The sequence below is a fragment of the Emys orbicularis genome, chromosome 21, assembly GCF_028017835.1.
Source record: "Emys orbicularis isolate rEmyOrb1 chromosome 21, rEmyOrb1.hap1, whole genome shotgun sequence".
Taxonomy (NCBI): domain Eukaryota; kingdom Metazoa; phylum Chordata; order Testudines; family Emydidae; genus Emys; species Emys orbicularis.
In genome coordinates this window covers 21,217,258-21,235,724 of record NC_088703.1, presented here as the reverse complement: position 1 = coordinate 21,235,724, position 18,467 = coordinate 21,217,258, and the positions used below count along the sequence as shown (strand labels likewise).

Sequence of the window (18,467 nt, the reverse complement as noted above, 5' to 3'; positions counted from 1 at the left end):
AAAGCTGTCTGTATGCCAAGCTCAGGGTGTCAGTTTTCGGATGGCACCCCAGCGCGCTGGTATGTATTGCAATAAAGATGGCCTCAGGCTTGAGTCTTTGAACTAAAAATTATGTGTGGGTGTCTTTGACCATGACAGGGCGTACCATGGATTTATATAAGGGCAATAAGATACTCTCCGTCTTATTCTCTATCCCCTTTTTAATGATTCCTAACATCCTGTTTGCCTTTTTGACCGCCGCTGCACACTGCATGGACGTCTTCAGATAACTATCCATGATGACTCCAAGATCTTTTTCCTGACTTGTTGTACCTAAATTAGCCCCAATCACATTGTATGTATAGTTGGGGTTATTTTTTCCAATGTGCATTACTTTACATTTATCCACATTAAATTTCATTTGCCATTTTGTTGCCCAATCACTTAGTTTTGTGAGATCTTTTTGAAGTTCTTCACAGTCTGCTTTGGTCTTAACTATCTTGAGCAGTTTAGTATCATCTGCAAACTTTGCCACCTCACTGTTGTTTACCCCTTTCTCCATTTCACTTATGAATAAGTTGAACAGGATTGGTCCTAGGACTGACCCTTGGGGAACACCACTAGTTATCCCTCACCATTCTGAGAATTTACCATTTATTCCTACCCTTTGTTCCCTGTCTTTTAAGCAGTTCTCAATCCATGAAAGGACCTTCCCTCTTATCCCATGACAACTTAATTGACATAAGAGCCTTTGGTGAGGGACCTTGTCAAAGGCTTTCTGGAAATCTAAGTACACTATGTCCACTGGATCCCCCTTGTCCACATGTTTGTTGACCCCTTCAAAGAACTCTAATAGATTAGTAAGACACGATTTCCCTTTACAGAAACCATGTTGACTTTTGCCCAACAATTTATGTTCTTCTAGGTGTCTGACAATTTTATTCTTGCCCGGTACTGACGTTAGACTTACCGGTCTGTAATTGCTGGGATCAATCCTGGGACTCCCTCCATTTCCCCAGCCAGCTCCAAACTGAAACCCCTTCCAGCTGTCTCACACCTCCTCTCCCTGGTTCCTCCTCCAGCCTTTGTCCAGTTTCCGGGGCAGAAGGTGTCACCTGGCCCCAACCCCCCATCCTGGGTTCTCATGTTACATGCTCAGGTATCTTCCCTCAAGGAAAGTCTCCCATCCCCCATGCAGACAGTCCCAGCCAAACTCCCCTGCAACCTTCCTAGGTCAATACTCCCCACTCCCTGCTGCATCACAGTGACCTCTCCCGAGTCCCCACAGAGACATAGAGAAGCTGGAAGCTGCATGATGCTTGGCCAGGCTGAGGGGCCCAGGCAGAGCCGTAACTAGGTATTTTTGTGCCCGAGGCAAGAATATAAAATTGCGCCCTCCCCCAGGGCCAGCTCTTCGGCGGCAATTTGGCCACGGGTCCCTCAGTCCCTCTTGGAGGGAAGGGCCTGCCGCCGAAGAATGAATGAAGTGGTGGCGGTAGAGCCTGTGATTTTGGGGGGTCTAACTCATGATTTTTGACTGCTTGGGCTGGTAATGTTGCTTCCAAGATGGTCTTTGGTTCCAGTCCAGTTCCAATCCAGAGAGGGACTCACAGGTTAAGAGAGGAGGGAGGTGCTGGATATCAGCATGTGTCCTGAGAATGCTGGGAGTTCAAGTTTGCAGGGCAGGATCAGGGGTGGCAGGTTTGTAGAAATTTTGGTGGTGCCCAGAACCCGCCCCACCCAAACTCTGCCCCCCCACCCGCCCAAGGCTCTGGGAGGGAGTTTGGGTGAGGGAGGAGGTCTGGGGTGCAGGCCCTAGGCTGGGGCAGGAGATTGGGGTGCAGGCTCTGGGAGGGAGTTTGGGGATGGGAGGGGTGCAGAGGGATGGGGTGCAGGGGTGAGGGCTGTGGGTTGTGGCTGCAGATGAGGGGTTTGGAGTGTGGGAGGGGATCAGGGCGAGAGTAGGAGTGTGGGGGGTGAGGGCTCTGGCTGGGGCTGGGAATGGGAGGTTTGGGGTGTGGGAGAGGCTCAGGGCTGGGGCAGAGGTTTGGGGTGTGGGGGGTGAGAGCTCTGTCTGGGACTGGCTGGTTTGGGGTGCTGGAGGGGCTCAGGGCTGGGGTAGAGGGTTGAGGGTGTGGTGGGGGGTGAAAGCTCTGACTGGGGGTGTGGGCTCTGGGGTGGGGCAGGGCTGCAGATGAGTTTGGGGTGCAGGCAGGCTGCTCTGGGACAGGGGCCAGAGAGGGGGACTCCCCTCAGCCCTTTCCCTGATAGCAGCAGCAAGCTCTGGGGGAGGAGCCCCCCTTTCCTGCCCCCCCAGCAGCACACTCACCCCCACCACTGTCACTGCATGTGCTCCTAGGGCCCCTCTCAGGTCCAGGAATCTCCCTCGCCTCCCCCGTGGTGGGTGCTGGGGTGCTGCTGCGTGCGCCTCCTCCCCTGCTGTTGTCCCTGACTGTAGCCTCACTGGGGGTGAGGGATGGGGTTGCCTCCTTGCCCAGCATGGGGCAGGAGCGGTGACTGTGGGTGGGGGGCCCTCCTGTGCTGCTGGAGGGTCCTGCCAGAAAAGGGAAGGGTCTGAGGGGGAAGGGCAGGCTCAGAGTCAGTCTGCCCTGGCAGGGGAGAAGGGGGGCACTAGAACCCTGCGGCAGGGAGGCAGCATGGAGCTGCTCTGCTCCAGGGCCGGGAACGGGGGGGGGGGGAAGCAAGTCGGGGTTGGGGGACACTCGGGGGGGGGGCGCAGGTGGGGCCAGGGGGGAGATCACCTGGGTTATAAATATCTCTGTGCCAGCAGCTTTTTTTCCCCCTCTCCACCACTTTCTGCACCCTCCCAACTTTGCCTGCCCGAGGCAAGTGCCTCACTCACCTCGCCCTTGTTACCGTGGGCCCAGGGTTTCCTGGGCTTTGCAGGGACCTCTGCTTGCTTTGCCTGCCCTAGATTTCACCTGCAGATTAGAGCCAACATATGATAGATGCAGGAAGAGACGACACATCGTCCACTTCCTGTAGCTGGAGCCACCAGCTGAGTTCCTCATTTGGGGCTTGGTTGAGTTGGGCTTCGGGGTGTTGGTGGCAGCGCTGAGGGGGCCCCTGGCTGCCCCCATCATGGCATCTGCTCTCACTATCCTGTTCCTCGGTGAGTATCGAATAAAGCCAAGGTGTGTGCCCATGGGGGGATCTGAGACCAGGGCGTGTGCCCATGGAGGTGTGGGATCTGAGACCAGGGCGTGTGCCCATCGGGGGATCTGAGACCAGGACGTCTGCCCATGGGGGGTGAGATCTGAGACCAGGGCGTGTGCCCATGGGGGATGGGATCTGAGACCAGGGCGTGTGCCCATGGGGGGATCTGAGACCAGGGCGTGTGCCCATGGGGGGTGGGATCTGAGACCAGGGTGTGTGCCCATGGGGAGTGGGATCTGAGACCAGGGCATGTGCCCATGGGGGGAGAGGGGGTTGAGACCAGGGTGTAGGATCCAGTTGCTCTGGGATCTGGTTATTAACGAGCCGTCTCCTCTCCAGGCTGTTGGCTGGCCGGGCACAGCGGGGTGTGGGGAGGTGAGTATCAGTTTGTGGGGAGGACGATAACATCAAGGACGGGGGAGGGGATACGTGGGGTGGAGAAAAGAGGAACTGAGCCCTGAACCTTCCCCAAAACTCAACCCAAACTCCCCCCATGAGCTCAGACTCGGCCCTGTTCTTCTGTGAACCTCCCCCGTCCCGGCCCCACTAGGGAATAACTAAGAGCTGAATCTGGCTCGTGGGGAACCATCCTCTAGTTTAATGTCCTGCCCCCACCCGCCCCCGCTCCCAGGCTCATACAAACATTAACAGGGCCCATCCATGGGCTCTAGATCCCCTCGGGGAACCGAAACGTTCACGGTCAGTGCAGCCATAGGCAGAACCCCCAGATCCACCCCAACACCTCCCTCCCCTGCACTCACAGCCCCACCCCCCCGATCCCATGGCCTGGGGAAACGTGGGTCTTGTGAGATTCCTGCTGGTCACAGACTCTATTTCCAACCTCGGGGCGGGGGGCAGAGCTGCAGGGGCCCACTGGTCAGGCTCCCTGGCTGGCCTCAGGCGGGGGGGGGAGGGGAGGCAGGGGATCTCTCATGGAGCCCGGTCCTGAGAGACGTCTGGGTAAACCCCCTACCCCCAAACCCATGGGCGGCAGTGCCAACCCTGGTAGGGGACAGACTCCTAGAGAGGCCGAATGACGGATGGACTGAATTGGGGAGGGGGATATGGGGGGCTGTGTCTCCCCTGTTTAACTCCTGTCTCTTGTTGAAAGCAGGACGTGAATTTCTCAAACCCACCATTTGGGTGAGCCCCAGCAGGGTGGTGGCGATCAGGGGAAACGTCACCATCCGCTGTGCGGGTCGGTACCCGGACATGGAGTTCTTTCTGCGTAAAACTGGACAACTGAACCCGCAGAGGCAGACGGTGCCTGATGGGACCGTGGCTGAATTTCCCATCGCCAATGTCAGCCGGGAAGATGGAGGGAGCTACACCTGCGACTATCGCTCCATAACGGATCAGAATCGCACATCGCATCCCAGCGACCCTGTCGAGATCATTGTTGGAGGTGAGGGGCCCGGCTCAGTGCCCGGCTCCCAGCCCCACACCCAGCCAGACCCACAGGGGGTCTCTGCACTGATAGGATGCTCAGAGCCAGGCTCTGCCCTGATCCCTGGGCCCAGCAGAGGGGACGCCCGGCTGGGGAGCGGGGACGGAGTCACTGTGGGGTTTCCCAGCCAGGGGGAGAAGCAGCCACTGGAGATTTGGGGCAGAGGAAGGCCGGGGGCTGGGGCTGGGGGCTGGGGCTGCTCTGGCCTAGCACAGGGCTGGGGTCACCCGGGCCGGCAAATGCAGCTGGAGCTGCTCAGCATCGCACGGCTGGAACTGGAGTCGGTTGGCTGGCTGAGCCTGACCCGGGACTGGGGCTGTGCCGGGGGTTCTCTGGAGGTGGGGATGGGGGGCTGGCTCGGGGTTCTGGCCAGCCGGGGATTCTCGAGCCAGGGAAGGGGGTGGCAAGGGGCACTCAGGGCTCCTCCCATGGGAAGTGGGGCCTTGTGCGTCAGGGTGGAGTTGCAGGGCTAGCCTCCCGGAAAGGGGGGTCCACCCACCGCCCATGGGGGATGGAGTCACTGGGGGGGAGAAGCAGCCACTGGAGATTGAGGGAGGGGGATCCCTGTCCCTGGGGGGCTGCGGAGCAGGGGAACTTTCCCAGGGGGATTCTCCCCATCTCGGGCGATGCACAGAGGGCTCGGGGCCCAGGGTCTGCTCAGCCAGCCCCTCCCCACTCCCCTGGAAACCCAGTACTCAGTCGGGAGCTGTGCTGGGGAGGGGAAGGTGGCTGGGTCGTCGTGTCAGCCCCTCCCCCGCCCGGGGTCTGCGTCTCACGGCCTGTCTGCTTCCCACTGCAGAGCCCAGCTACCCCAAACCCAGCATCTACCTGAGACCCAGCAGGGGGGTCTCCCTGGTGGGAAACGTGAGCGTCTGGTGTCGGGGGCAGCGCCGGGGCGTGCGGTTTGTGCTGAATAAAGAGGGACGCCATTTCCAGCCTGTGGATTTAGACGTGTTTGAGGCTGTGTTTCCCATCAGCAATGTGAGCCGGGAGGACGGTGGGAGCTACAGCTGCTCCTATCACAGCACATCGGAGCCGTTCGCCGTGTCGTACCCCAGTGACCCCCTGGAGCTGGTGGTGAGAGGTGAGGGGCCCAGCTCGGCGTCCCCGTTCCCAGCCCCACCCCCAGCCAGACCCTCACGGGGGCTCGGTGCCAGTGGGACACTCAGAGCCAGGCACTGCCCTAAGCCCTGACCCAGCAGAGGGGACGCCCGGCTGGGGAGTGGGGACAGAGTCATTGGGGGGTCCCCCAGCTAGGGGGGAGCAGTAGCCCTGGAGGCTACTTTAACGCTGTCCCCAGTTTGTATGAACCGTGAGTCGCTATTTAATCCCATCCCCTCTGTTCTCCAGGCACTGCCCCAGGCAGTGTCCCGGCCCGGGCTGAATGAGGCAGGGCCTGCAGGAGAAGCAGTGGCTCGGTGGACATGGGCTGGGCTGGGACCCAGGAGATCTGGCCCAGCTCCTGGCTCGGCCACGGACACTGTGTGATGGGAGCACGTCTCGGTTTTCAAAAGTGTCCTTCATTGTGGGTGGCCTCAGTTAGAGGAGACCTCTGCAAACTCTGGCCTCAATAGCGCTGGATCCCTTGTGTTGCAGGAGCATGCAGGGCCCCTGCCATGATCAGGGGCCTGTTGTGCCAGGCGCTGCATAAACACAGAGTGAAGAGACAGTCCCTTCCCTTGGGAGCTCACTGAGGAAAGTGAATATGTCTGTGCCTCAGTTTCCCGCTATGTAGAATGGGAGGCTGACTCCCTTCTTGTGTGCGGCTCGGGGCCTGTGGTGCTGGGTGGTGCCGGGCACCAGAGACCAGCCCGTGAGTCGCTCTGTGCTCGGGGGGCTGGATGCAGCAAATGAGGCAGGGGCCACACATGGATATATGAGGATCCCAAGAACTAGGGAGCCGCGGCTCCATGTCTGTGGGGCTGGGAGCCCAGCTCGCAGGGCCGGAATTGTGGGTGGGGGGAACTCTGGGATCTGGGAGAGAATCTCGCCCGGGGGCCCCAGGATCTGTCCATGGCTGGGGCCGGTCGGGGAGGCCGGGGCTGGGTGGGTGCCCAGGTCTGGCTCTCACAGCCTGTCTCCTGTGCACAGATCCCAGCTTACCCAGACCCTCCATCGCTCTGAGCCCCACTGGGGTCACCGCCCCAGGGTCAGACGTCACCATCCGGTGTCAGGGGCAGCGCCGGGACGTGAGGTTCTTCCTGCACAAGCCTGGAGACCTGAACCCACAGCAACACATGGACCCTGCTGGGGATGGGGCCGAGTTCCACATCCCCACCGTGGGCCGGCAGCACGGAGGGAGCTACAGCTGCAGCTACCGGAACCGATCAGAGCCCTTCGTCTCCTCACAGCCCAGCGACTCCGTGGAGCTGGTGGTAGCAGGTGAGGGCCCGGCTCGATGTCCCCGCTCCCAGCCAGACCCTCTGTCATGGAGTGTGGGGGGACACAAGGCCCTGCACGCACGGCTTCCTGTGATTCACCATGACTCTCAGCCAGCCAGTAAAGCAGAAGGTTTATTTAGATGACAGGAATACAGTCCAAGACAGGTCTTGCAGGCACAGACAAGAGGACCCCCTCAGTTAGGTCCATCTTGGGGTCCCAGGGGCACCACAGGCCCATTGGGGGGTCAGAGCCCCGTCTGCCTCCCAGCCATTCCACCAGCCAGCTCCTGCAGCTCTTCCTCTCCCCGCATCTCCTCCCCCAGCCTTTGTGCAGTCTCCCGGGCAAAGGTGTCACCTGGCCTCTAACCCCTTCCTGGATTCTCACGTTACATGCTCAGGTATTCTCCCTCGGCCAGTCTCCCATCCCCCAATGGAGACCATCCTAGCCACACTCCCCTGCCTTCCCAGCCAACACTCCCCACTCAGCATTCAAAAACCACATTAAGAACAGTCCCAGTTCGTCACACCTCTCCCCCTTCGAGACCGAACTGAGTGGGGTCACTGCAGCCAGTGACTCGGGGAAGTTCGAACCTACCCACGTTCCCATGGATGCCCCAACATCCCTCCCATTCCTTAGTGAGAATTACACGAGGCCCTTCCAGTTTCACGCCCCCATACAGGTCAGGGGTGCTCGATGACACTCGTAGTTCACATCTGGGAAGGCTTACGTGGCCCGTGCCCTTTTTCCACCCCAATGCCCCTGAGGTTCAAACTGGGCTGGGGTCTTCTCCCAGCGTTCCAGTCTGGAGGGCTGTAATTTGGGCTCTCTTGGTTCAGAGCCCCCCTTTTGTCCTTGGCCACCCTCTAGAAAGGCTCCTCTATGATGGGCAAGTGTCCTAAAGCCGTTTTCTCCTTGTCCCGGGCCTTCCTCCCCCTCTGACAGGGGTCACAGGATCGGCAGTACTGCCGGACAGTAACAAAGACCCCAGGCCAGTAAAAGCTCCGTAGCAGCCTCTGCTGGGTACGCCAGGTTCCCTGGTGCCCTGAGAGGGGGGTGTCATGGGCCCAGCACAGCAGCTGGCGGCGATACTTCTGGGGTACTTCTGGGGTACTTCTCCTGATCCCCCCTGACTCCATTTTCCCTGGGGGAGCCCATTCTCGGTACAGGACCTGGCCGACCCCAGTGTGGTACAGACCATGGGGAGAGGTGACCAGAAAAGGTTCCTGTGGGAGAAAGGAACCTTTTCTCCCACAGGAACCTTTTCTGGTCACCTCTCCCCATGGTCTGTACCGCACTGAGGTCGGCCAGGTCCCTTATCTTCCACAAGGAGGGATCTTTCTGTAACTCGGCCTGGAACTCCGCAGCTGGGACAGGGATGGCCACCTGCTCTCTCTCACCGGCTGGGTCTGAAGCTGCAGCCTCCCTGAGCCGTGTCCCTGGGTGTTCCCTCCCCACGAGGTTAGGGTCCTGCACCTCGGGCAAGGCACCCTCCCCGCTGTCAGAGCGCAGTGCCCCTCGCCGGCTCTGGCTACGGGTCACAACCAGGGCACCCTGGGGGTTGCTTGGCCAGTCCTCCAGGTCCCCCCCATCAACACCTCAGTGGGCAAATACGGGTGTACCCCCACGTCCTTGGGGCCCTCCTTGGCCCCCCACTTCAGCTGTACCCTCGCCACGGGCACTTTGAATGGGGTCCCGCCCACCCCCGTCAGGGTCAGGTAGGTGTTGGGCATCACCTGATCTGGCGCTACCACCTCGGGTCGGGCCAGCGTCAACTCAGCACCCGTGTCCGAGTATCCATTGACCTTCCTCCCATCCACCTCCAGGGGAACAAGGCACTCGCTCCACAGGGACCACCCCTCGCCCACCCTGTAAACAAAAAACCCTGAGTCTGGAGCATCCAGCCCCCCAGAGGAGCTGGCCTGGAGCTCTCCTCCCTCCTTAGCAGGTGGTACACTGCCAGCCCCCCTTTCCTGGGAACGCTGCTTCTCGCCTGGCTCGGTCTCTACCCAGTCAACCCTCTGTGGGTTGGGTCCGCTCAGTCTGTCCCTGAGCCTGGGGCACTTGGCCTGTATGTGGCCTCTTTGGCCACAGTGATAGCAGCCCATGTCCCGTGGGTCCCCTCGAGCGGGTCGGAGGGACCTGACGCTGGATGTTCCCCTTTGGTGGGGGTTCTCCATATTTCCCCGGTGGGAGGTCTCCAGGTCATTCTCTCTCTGCATTGTGGTGGGCCTGTTCCTTTGGGACTCCTCCCTGTTATCCCCTGCCCGACTGTTCACAAACTTGTCGGGCAGCTGGCCTGCGTGCTGTGGGTTCTCTGGTTTTTGGTCCATCAACCATCGCCTCAGGTTGGATGGGCACTGCTCATACACGTGCTCCAGTACGAATAGGTCAAGCAGGTCTTCTTTAGTTTGGGCCCCAGCTGTCCACTTTCGGGCATACCCCTGCGCCCGGTTGGCCAGTTGTAGGCGTGTGACCTCACGGGTTTTACGCTGACTCCGGAACCTTTTCCAGTACATCTCAGGGGTCAGCCCAAACTCGCGGAGCAGGGCCTTTTTGAACAGTTCGTAGTCCCCTGTCTCCGTCCCTTTCAGTCGGCTGTACACCTCCCTGGCTGTGGGGTCCAGTGAGGGGATGAGAAACTGGAGCCTGTCTGCAGGGTCAACCTGGAGCAGCTCGCAGGTATTCTCAAAGGCCGTCAGGAAGGTATCCATGTCCTCCCCCTCCTTACGCTGGGCCAGGAAGCACTTATCAAAGCTCTTTGCAGTCTTGGGTCCCCCCTCACTCACCGCAGCCGGGGGCTCGCTGCTCCTCAGCCTGGCCAGTTCCAGCTCATGCTGACATTGGTCCAGCTCATGCTGACGTTGTTTCTCCCGTTCTACCCGCTCTTCCCGCTCATGCTGACGTTGTTTCTCCCTCTCTTCCCGCTCCTGCTTCAGTTCTTGCTTCCTTAACTCAAGCTCTTCCCGTCTCATCTGCCATTCATATTCCAGCCGCATCCGCTCCAGGGACGGGGAGCTCCTCCAGGACGATCCCCTGCTGGCTGCCGGGGTCAGGGTGCCCTCGGTATTTGCTGGGCTTCCCCCAACCCCTCCCCTAGGCACAGGTAGGCAGGGTCTCGGGATGTCCTCGGCAGCAGTCTGACCCCTCCCAGCCATGTCAGGCCCCGGGGCCCACGCTGCATCCGCCGGGCGGCTTCCCTCAGGGACAGGGCTCGGTTCATCCAAGCGATCCCTCTCCTCCAGCTGGGCAATGAGCTGTTCTTTGGTGGACCTCCCAACGCGCAGCCCCCTCTGCCTGCACAGCTCCACCAGGTCACTCTTGAGGCGTTTAGCATACATCCTCCTGCTGGCCACTCACCGGCCTGTGCTCTCCGCTTTCCACCATTCCAGGGGGACCCCTAGTGTGCCAGCCCCTCTTCAGGTCACCACCTCTCTGCCAGGGTCAAGCTGCAGACTCCTCCGCCCCGGGACCGCTCACTGCAATCCCCCGGGGGACCCTGTTACTGCAAAAATCCTTCTCACTGGTCACACACTCCCAGGGGTTAATTTTCCCCTGAAACCATCTCTCTCTTACTCTTCAGCCCACCTGGTCCCTGTCAATCCCCCTTCATTTTACTGCTCTCCAGTCACTTACTGCAAGTAGCGCCATCCAAGGGGTGCAGTAGATCCCACCTCTGCCACCAGTTGTCACGGAGTGTTGGGGGACACAAGGCCCTGCACCCACGGCTTTTTGCGATTCACCATGACTCTCAGCCAGTAAGGCAGAAGGTTTATTTAGACGACAGGAACACAGTCCAAGACAGGTCTTGCAGGCACAGACAAGAGGACCCCCTCAGTTAGGTCCATCTTGGGGTCCCAGGGGCACCACAGGCCCACTGGGGGGTCAGAGCCCCGTCTGCCTCCTAGCCATTCCACCAGCCAGCTCCTGCAACTCTCCCTCTCCCAGCGTCTCCTCCCCCAGCCTTTGTTCAGTCTCCAGGGCAAAGGTGTCACCTGGTCTCTAACCCCTTCCTGGGTTCTCACGTGACATGCTCAGGTATTCTCCCTCAAGGCCAGTCTCCTATCACAGCAGATCGGAGCCATTCGCCGTGTCGTACCCCAGCGACCCCGTGGAGCTGGTGGTGAGAGGTGAGGGGCCCGGCTCGGTGTCCCCGATCCCAGCAAGATCCTCATGGGGCTCAGTGCCAATGGGACACTCAGAGCCAGGCTCTGTCCTGAGCCCTGACCCCGCAGAGGGGGTGCCCAGCTGGGGAGTGGGGACGGAGTCACTAGGGGGTTCCCCAGCCAGCGGGGAGCAGCAGCCCTGGAGGCTACTTTAATGCTGTCCCCAGTTTGTATGAACTGTGAGTCACTATTTAATCCCGTGATCCCCTCCCCTCTGTTCTCCAGCGCCCACCCCAGGCAGTGCCCCGGCCCGGGCTGAATGAGGCAGGGGCTGCAGGAGAAGTGGTGGTTTGGTGGACCCGGCGCTGGGCTGGGACACAGGAGATCTGGCCCAGCTCCTGGCGTGGTCACAGACTCTGTGTGATGGGAGCACGTCGCGGTTTTCAAAACTGTCCTTCATTGTGTGTGTGGAGGGGCCTCAATCTTCAGGGTTCTCAGACTGAGCGCCCACAAACCGAGATGCCCACAGTTAGCAGAGACCTCTGCAAACGCTGGCCTCAATAGCGCTGGATCCCTTGTGTTGTGGGTGCATGTAGGGCCCCCGCCATGATCAGGGCCCTGTTGTGCCAGGCGCTGCATAAACACAGAGTGAAGAGACAGTCCCAGCCCCCGGGAGCTCACTGAGGAAAGTGAATATGTCTGTGCCTCAGTTTCCTGCTATGTAGAATGGGAGGCTGACTCCCTTCTTGTGTGCAGCTCGGGGCCTGTGGTGATGGGCGGTGCCGTGCACCAGAGACCAGCCCGTGAGTCGCTCTGTGCTCGGGGGGCTGGATGCAGCGAATGAGGCAGGGGCCACACATGGGCATATGAAGATCCTAAGAACTAGGGAGCCGTGGCTCGGTGTCCGTGGGGCTGGAAGCCCAGCTCGCAGGGCCGGGATTGTGGGTGGGGGGAACTCTGGGATCTGGGAAAGAATCTCGCCCGGGGGCCCCAGGATCTGTCCATTGCTGCAGCTGGCCAGGGAGGCCGGGACTGGGTGGGTGCCCGGGTCTGGCTCTCACAGCCTGTCTCCTGTGCGCAGATCCCAGCTTACCCAGACCCTCCATCTCTCTGAGCCCCACTGGGGTCACCGCCCCAGGGGCAAACGTCACCATCCGGTGTCAGGGGCAGCGCCGGGACGTGAGGTTCTTCCTGCACAAGGCTGGAGACCTGAACCCGCAGCGACACATGGACCCTGCTGGGGACGGGGCCGAGTTCCGCATCCCCACCATGGGCCGGCAGCATGGAGGGAACTACAGCTGCAGCTACCGGCCCCGATCAGACCCCTTCATCTCCTCAGAGCCCAGCGACCCCGTGCAGCTGGCGGTAGCAGGTGAGGGGCCCGGCTTGACGTCCCTGCTCCGAGCCCCACACCCAGCCAGTCTCTCACGGGGGGCTCCATGCTGGTAGGACGCTCAGAGCCAGGCTCTGCCCTAAGCCCTGGGCCCAGCAGAGGGGATGCCCGGCCGGGGAGCGGGGACGATGTGGGTGGTGGTTATAATAGGCCAGGTAAAGCTCTGCCTTCCCTGTCTGGAGTCGCTGCCGAGTAGGGTTACCATATTTCCACAATCAAAAAAAAGGAAACTGGGTGGGGGGGAGCCCCGCTCTAGCCCCGCCCCCACCCCATCCACTCCCTCCCACTTTCCACCCCCTGACTGCCCCCCTCAGAACCCCCAACCCCCCTGCTTCTTGTCCCCTGACTGCCCCCTGCTGAGAACCCCCCACCCTAACTGCTCCCCCTAGGACCCTACCTGTCCCCTGACTGCCCCGACCCTTATCCACTCGCATGGGTGGCAGGGTTGTATAAATTTTGGTGGTGCCCAGAACCCCCCCACCTGCCTAAGGCTCTGGGAGGGGGGTTGGGTGGGGGGAGGAGGTCTGGGGTGCAGGTCCTGGGCTGGGGATTAGGGTGCAGGAGGGGTGCAGGGTGCAGGCTCTGGGATAGAGTTTGGGTGCTGGGTGCAGGCTCCGGGCTGGGACAGGGGGTGGGTGTGCAGGAGGGGGTGAGGGGTGCAGGCTCTGGGATGGAGTTTGGGGGTGGGAGGTGGTGCAAAGGGAGGGGGTGCAGGCTTTGGGAGGGAGTTTGAGGGCAGGAGGGGGTGTGTGGGAAGGGGGAGGGGGTTTGGGAGGGAGTTTGGGGATAGGAGGGGATGCAGGGGTGAGGGCTGTGAGGCTGAGGATGAGGGGTTCATGATGCAGGAGGGGGCTCAGGGCTGGGGCAGAGGATTAGGGTGCGGGGGGATGAGGGCCGGGGCTGGGGATGAGGGGTTTGGGGCATTGGAGAGGCTCAGGGCTAGGGTGGAAGGGCAGGGTAAGGGCAGCCTGTCTTGCCATTAGTGGTGGGGGGCACTAGGACCCGGGGGCAGCAGACAGCAGTTGCTGCTGGCTCTGGCAGTACAAGCAGGCAGGGGAGAGGCAGGCAGGGAGGGGGGACCCACCAGGGCGGGATGCGTGGAGGGGGAGTGGCAGGTGGAGGCCGGGGACCCATCCAACCCTCCCCCTGCTCCCTGACTGCCCCCCGGGACTCCCCTTACCATGCCCATGTCCACGTGTAGGCAAAACACGCTGCAGGCAGCAGGGGGGAGCAGGGGAGGGGCTCTGGCTGCTGGAGGCCAATGGGAGCGGCTCAATCAGGCCCAGCCGCCCAATCAACCACGCCGCACACTGCATGGAAGGGAGGGAGGGAGGGGGAAAAATCCCGGACCTTTTAACCCTGTTACCAATTCCTCCCGGACGGCTATTTAGAGATGCAAAAGCCGGACATGTCTGGGGAAATATGGAAGGATGGTAACCCTACTGCCGAGGGACACTGGGCTGTGGTTGGCCAGCTGGCCGGGGCCTGGGGCTGGCCGGGGCCAGGGGCTGGGGGCTGCTCTGGCCTAGCACAGGGCTGGGGTCACCCAGGCCGGCTGGCGCCGCTGGGGCTCTTGGCATCGCATGACTGTTGGCTCAGGTTGGTTGGGTGGCTGTGGCTGACCCGGGACTGGGCTGGGGTTGGCCAGCTGGCCGGGGGCTGGGATTGGTCAGCCGGGGGCTGAGGCTGCTCTGGCCGGCGCAGGGCTGGGGTCGCTCGGGCCAGCCGGCGTGACTGGGGCTGCTCGGGCTGGCCAGGCTGGGGTCAGTCGGCCGGCATGGCTGGGGCTCAGGTCGGTTGGCTGGCTGCGGCTGACCCGGGACAGGAGCTGTGCCGGGGGTCCTCTGACGGTGGGGGTGGGGGGCTGTCTTGGGGTTCCGGCTGGTCCGGGGGTTCTCTGGCCGGGGGAGGGGGTGGCGAGGGGCACTCAGGGCTCCTGCCACTAGAAGCAGGGCCTTGTGCAGGGGGGGGCTGGGGTTGCAGGGCTAACCTCCCGGAAAGGGGGGTCCACCCACCGCCCATGGGGGATGGAGTCACTGGAGGGAGCAGCAGCCGCTGGAGATTTAAGTCCGAGGGAAGGGGGATCCCTGGCTCCAGGGGAAGCTGCGGAGCAGGGGGCCTTTCCCAGGGGGATACTCCCCATCTCGGGGGACACACAGAGCTTTTGGGGCCTAGGGGCTGCTCAGCCGGCCCCTCCCCACTCCCCTGGATGCCCAGCACTCAATGGGGAGCTGTGCTGGGTGGGGGCCGGTGGCTGGGTCGCCGTGTCGGCCCCTCCCCACCCGGGGTCTGCGTCTCACGGCCTGTCTCCTTCTGCTCCCAGAGCCCACTCTGCCCAAGCCCTCCATCAGCCCCAGAGGGGACGTCTTACTGGGGGGAGCTGTGTGCATCCACTGTTGGGGGCAGGGCCAGGGCGTGCGGATCGTGCTGAATAAAGGGGGACACCATGTTGCACACGTGGATTCGGAGAAGTCGAAGTTTGTGTTTCCCATCAACAACGTGCGCCGGGAGCAGGGCGGGAACTATAGCTGCTCCCATCACATCAGGTCGGAGCCGTTCGTCAGGTGGAGCGACCCCGTGGAGCTGGTGGTGAGAGGTGAGGGGCCCGGCTCGGCGTCCCCGTTCCCAGCCCCATCCCCATCCCCAGCAAGACCCTCACGGGGGCTCGGTACCAATGGGACGCTCAGAGCCAGGCTCTGTCCTGAGCCCTGACCCCAAAGAGGGGACGCCCGGCTGGGGAGGAGGGACGGAGTCACTGGGGGGTTCCCCAGCCAGGGTGGAGAAGCAGCTCCTGGAGGCTACTTTAACACTGTCCCCAGTTTGTATGAACCGTGAGTCGCTATTTATCCCGTGAGCCCCTCCCCCCTGTTGTCCAGCGCCCGCCCCAGGCAGTGCCTCGGCCCGGGCTGAATGAGGCAGGGGCTGCAGGAGAAGCGGTGGCTTGTTGGACACGGCGCTGGGCTGGGACCCAGGAGATCTGGCCCAGCTCCTGCTGCGGCCATAGACGCTGTGTGATGGGAGCACACCACGGTTTTCAAAAGTGTCCTTCATTGTGGGGGGGCCTCAATCTTCAGGGTTCTCAGGCTGAGCGCCCACAAACCGAGATACCCACAGTTAGCGGAGACCTCAATAGCACTGGATCCCTTGTGTAGCGGGTGCATGTAGGGCCCCTGCCATGATCAGGGCCCTGTTGTGCCAGGTGCTGCATAAACACAGAGTGAAGAGACAGTCCCTTCCCCTGGGAGCTCACTGAGGAAAGTGACTATGTCTGTGCCTCTGTTTCCCGCTATGTAGAATGGGAGGCTGACTCCCTTCTTGTGTGCAGCTCAGGGCCTGTGGTGTTGGGTGGTGCCGTGCACCAGAGACCAGCCTGTGAGTCACTCTGTGCTCGGGGGGCTGGATGCAGCGAATGAGACCGGGGCCACACACAGGCATATGAGGATCCCAAGAACTAGGGAGCCGCGGCTCCATGTCTGTGGGGCTGGGAGCCCAGCTCTCAGGGCTGGGATTGTGGGTGGGGGGAACTCTGGGATCTGGGAGAGAATCTCTGCCCGGGGGCCCCAGGATCTGTCCATGGCTGGGGCCGGTCGGGGAGGCCGGGGCTGGGTGGGTGCCCGGGTCTGGCTCTCACAGCCTGTCTCCTGTGAACAGATCCCAGCTTACCCAGACCCTCCATCTCTCTGAGCCCCACTGGGGTCACCGCCCCAGGGGCAAACGTCACCATCAGGTGTCAGGGGCAGCGCCAGAATGTGACGTTCTTCCTGCACAAGACTGAAGACCCGAACCTGCAGCAACACATGGACCCTGCTGGGGACGGGGCCGAGTTCCACATCCCCACCGTGGGCCAGCAGCACGGAGGGAGCTACAGCTGCAGCTACCGGCCCCAACCAGAGCCCTTCGTCTCCTCGCAGCCCAGCAACCCCGTGCAGCTGCTGGTGAGAGGTGAGGGGCCCGGCTCGGCGTCCCTGTTCCCAGCCCCACCCCCAGCCAGACCATCGCGGGGGTCTCAGAGCAGGTCTAGGCTGTCGGAATTAGCGCCCCCTGGTTCGATACAGCCCCGTTTGGCAGACAAGCTCCCCTGTAGCTCTGTAGACAGAGGGACGTTCCTCCTCTGAAATAGGGACAGGCATGCCCAGACCTGCTCCGCAGTGACTCCAGGTGTCAATGGCACCTGGCTGGGGCAGGGACCGTCTCCTGGCCTTCCTCTTTTACAGGAAAACCCGAGGAAGTGAGTGCTCCACCCAGCGAGGGAAGGGTTAAAGCCGCTGCTAAGTCGGGCTGTAAAGGTGTCATAGCTTGCATGGCAGACAGGGAAGGAAACCCAGGGCCTGGGGGCGCACTCCCCTGGCAGTGAGAGCTGGCCCCAAAGCCCCTGGGCAGCACTAGGGGGCGCTGGGCTGCAGGGGGTGGGGCAGGGGGCTCGGTAGGAGCCACTTTGCTGCCGGAGGTGGGAACCTGTCTCTAGGGTATCCAGGGTCAGCAGCTGGAGGGGGCGGGGCTCCCCCTGGCAGAGCATGGGGGGCAGGGATTCTGTCCTGGCTCCCCCGTCCCGGCTGCCCTGTAGGGCAGAGGGGCAGGGCTGATACATGGGGATCAGAGTCGACTCATGGACAAATCTGCTTCATGTCTTTGCAGGGTAAGGACCAGCCCCGAGACAGAGCAGATGAGACCCCAGCTCTGCTTCCCACCCTGATCTACCTGCCCTAGGATTCAGGACTCCTGGGTTCTCTCCCCGGCTCCGGATGGGAAGTGGTGTCCAGTGGTTACACCAGGGGGGCGAGGAGGTTTTAATGTTGTACTTTTTAGTTATTTTCCTAATGATAGGTTGATTCTCATTAGTTGATAACCATTAAAAATGTTGATTTGCAACTAAATATAGTTTTTACACTAAATCTGGTGCTTTTTCTTTTGCTAACCATGATGGCAAACTATATCTATGCACATTGATTGAAGCAGTTATATGGAGTAATTTACATTTCTTCAGTCTAATTTTTACATTTTGATTATGTTGGAAAATGGCAAATGATACATTTATTTCCTAGATGAGGATGATTTTTTTACTTCTGATTTGTCCAAGCTCTGTTTGGATGGAAATTCAAATGCACTCAAAAATGCACAGAAACAGCATTTTCAATATGTTTATTAATTAAATAAAACTATCTTAAATGTGCTGAATACATAATAAAAAAAAGTGTATTGAAACGTATTTTTCATTTGAACCTAACTGATGTAAGGAGGTATCTGCAGTTAGTGACATGAACTGATTGTTTCTAGTCATCGTATCTCTCAGATTTTAGATCCCCCCACATGTAGTATTTATTCATGGATTGGAAGAGTAAAAGAAGCTTTCCTGCTTTCTCAACTCCCCGTCAGTATCTGAAATTTGAATGAACGTGTCATTGAACTGAATTAGCTGAATACACTGAAATGAAGAAAATATTCTTTCTGTGCCTGCAGAAGAGGCTACTGCTGTCAAAAGCTGGTTTTACCCTTTCAACAAACTCTGGTTCCAGGTGCTGAGCCAACGACTTCCACAAATTCAGCGGTTTGACTTCCATTAAAACTGGGAAGCAAACGCGGACCAAACTATAGCAAGTCTAGGCATTAACATGGGTTGTCATAATTTCCAATTTAATCCCCAATAGTCTTGTTTTAAAAAAAAAGACCCATGTTTTTATTTTAAATGAAAATAATCCAATTGACATTTTTCTTAAATCCCTTTTGTGGTTTTTTTGTTTTTGAAAAAATCCTTTTGATTCACCCTGATTTAAGAAGAACTTCCACATTCAAGAGAATCATCAACTGCTCATATTCGGTTATAGGAGAGAAGGCAGCAAAATTCATCATATCAATAATTCATTGAAAATTATTTAATCGACCTTAAAAGAGACTAACTAGAGGGTCGGACACTTGTTTGTTTCTGTAGGCCCAGTTTCCGTCCCTGAACCAGTAACAATTGCATGGTCAATGCCCCAAACCCTACAGT

At 59.9% G+C, this 18,467-nt stretch overlaps 1 protein-coding gene across 1 annotated transcript; it reads left to right on the top strand.

Moving 5' to 3' along the window:
* Positions 1 to 3,019: 3,019 nt before the first annotated feature.
* On the top strand, positions 3,020 to 17,657 carry LOC135893095 (immunoglobulin superfamily member 1-like). Its single transcript, XM_065420881.1, has 10 exons — positions 3,020 to 3,112; positions 3,496 to 3,531; positions 4,271 to 4,561; positions 5,403 to 5,687; positions 6,695 to 6,916; positions 11,041 to 11,112; positions 12,170 to 12,460; positions 14,805 to 15,077; positions 16,133 to 16,423; positions 17,117 to 17,657. Exons 1-10 carry the CDS (start codon positions 3,082 to 3,084, stop codon positions 17,119 to 17,121), a joined length of 1,797 nt encoding a protein of 598 aa, XP_065276953.1. The 5' UTR covers positions 3,020 to 3,081; the 3' UTR covers positions 17,122 to 17,657.
* Positions 17,658 to 18,467: the final 810 nt, after the last annotated feature.

Coding starts and splice junctions, on each gene's coding strand:
- LOC135893095 (XM_065420881.1), top strand. CDS start 3,082: ATGGCATCTGCTCTCACTATCCTGTTCCTCG. Junction 3,113..3,495: donor TCTCACTATCCTGTTCCTCG/GTGAGTATCGAA, acceptor TCTCCTCTCCAG/GCTGTTGGCTGGCCGGGCAC. Junction 12,461..14,804: donor CGTGCAGCTGGCGGTAGCAG/GTGAGGGGCCCG, acceptor TTCTGCTCCCAG/AGCCCACTCTGCCCAAGCCC.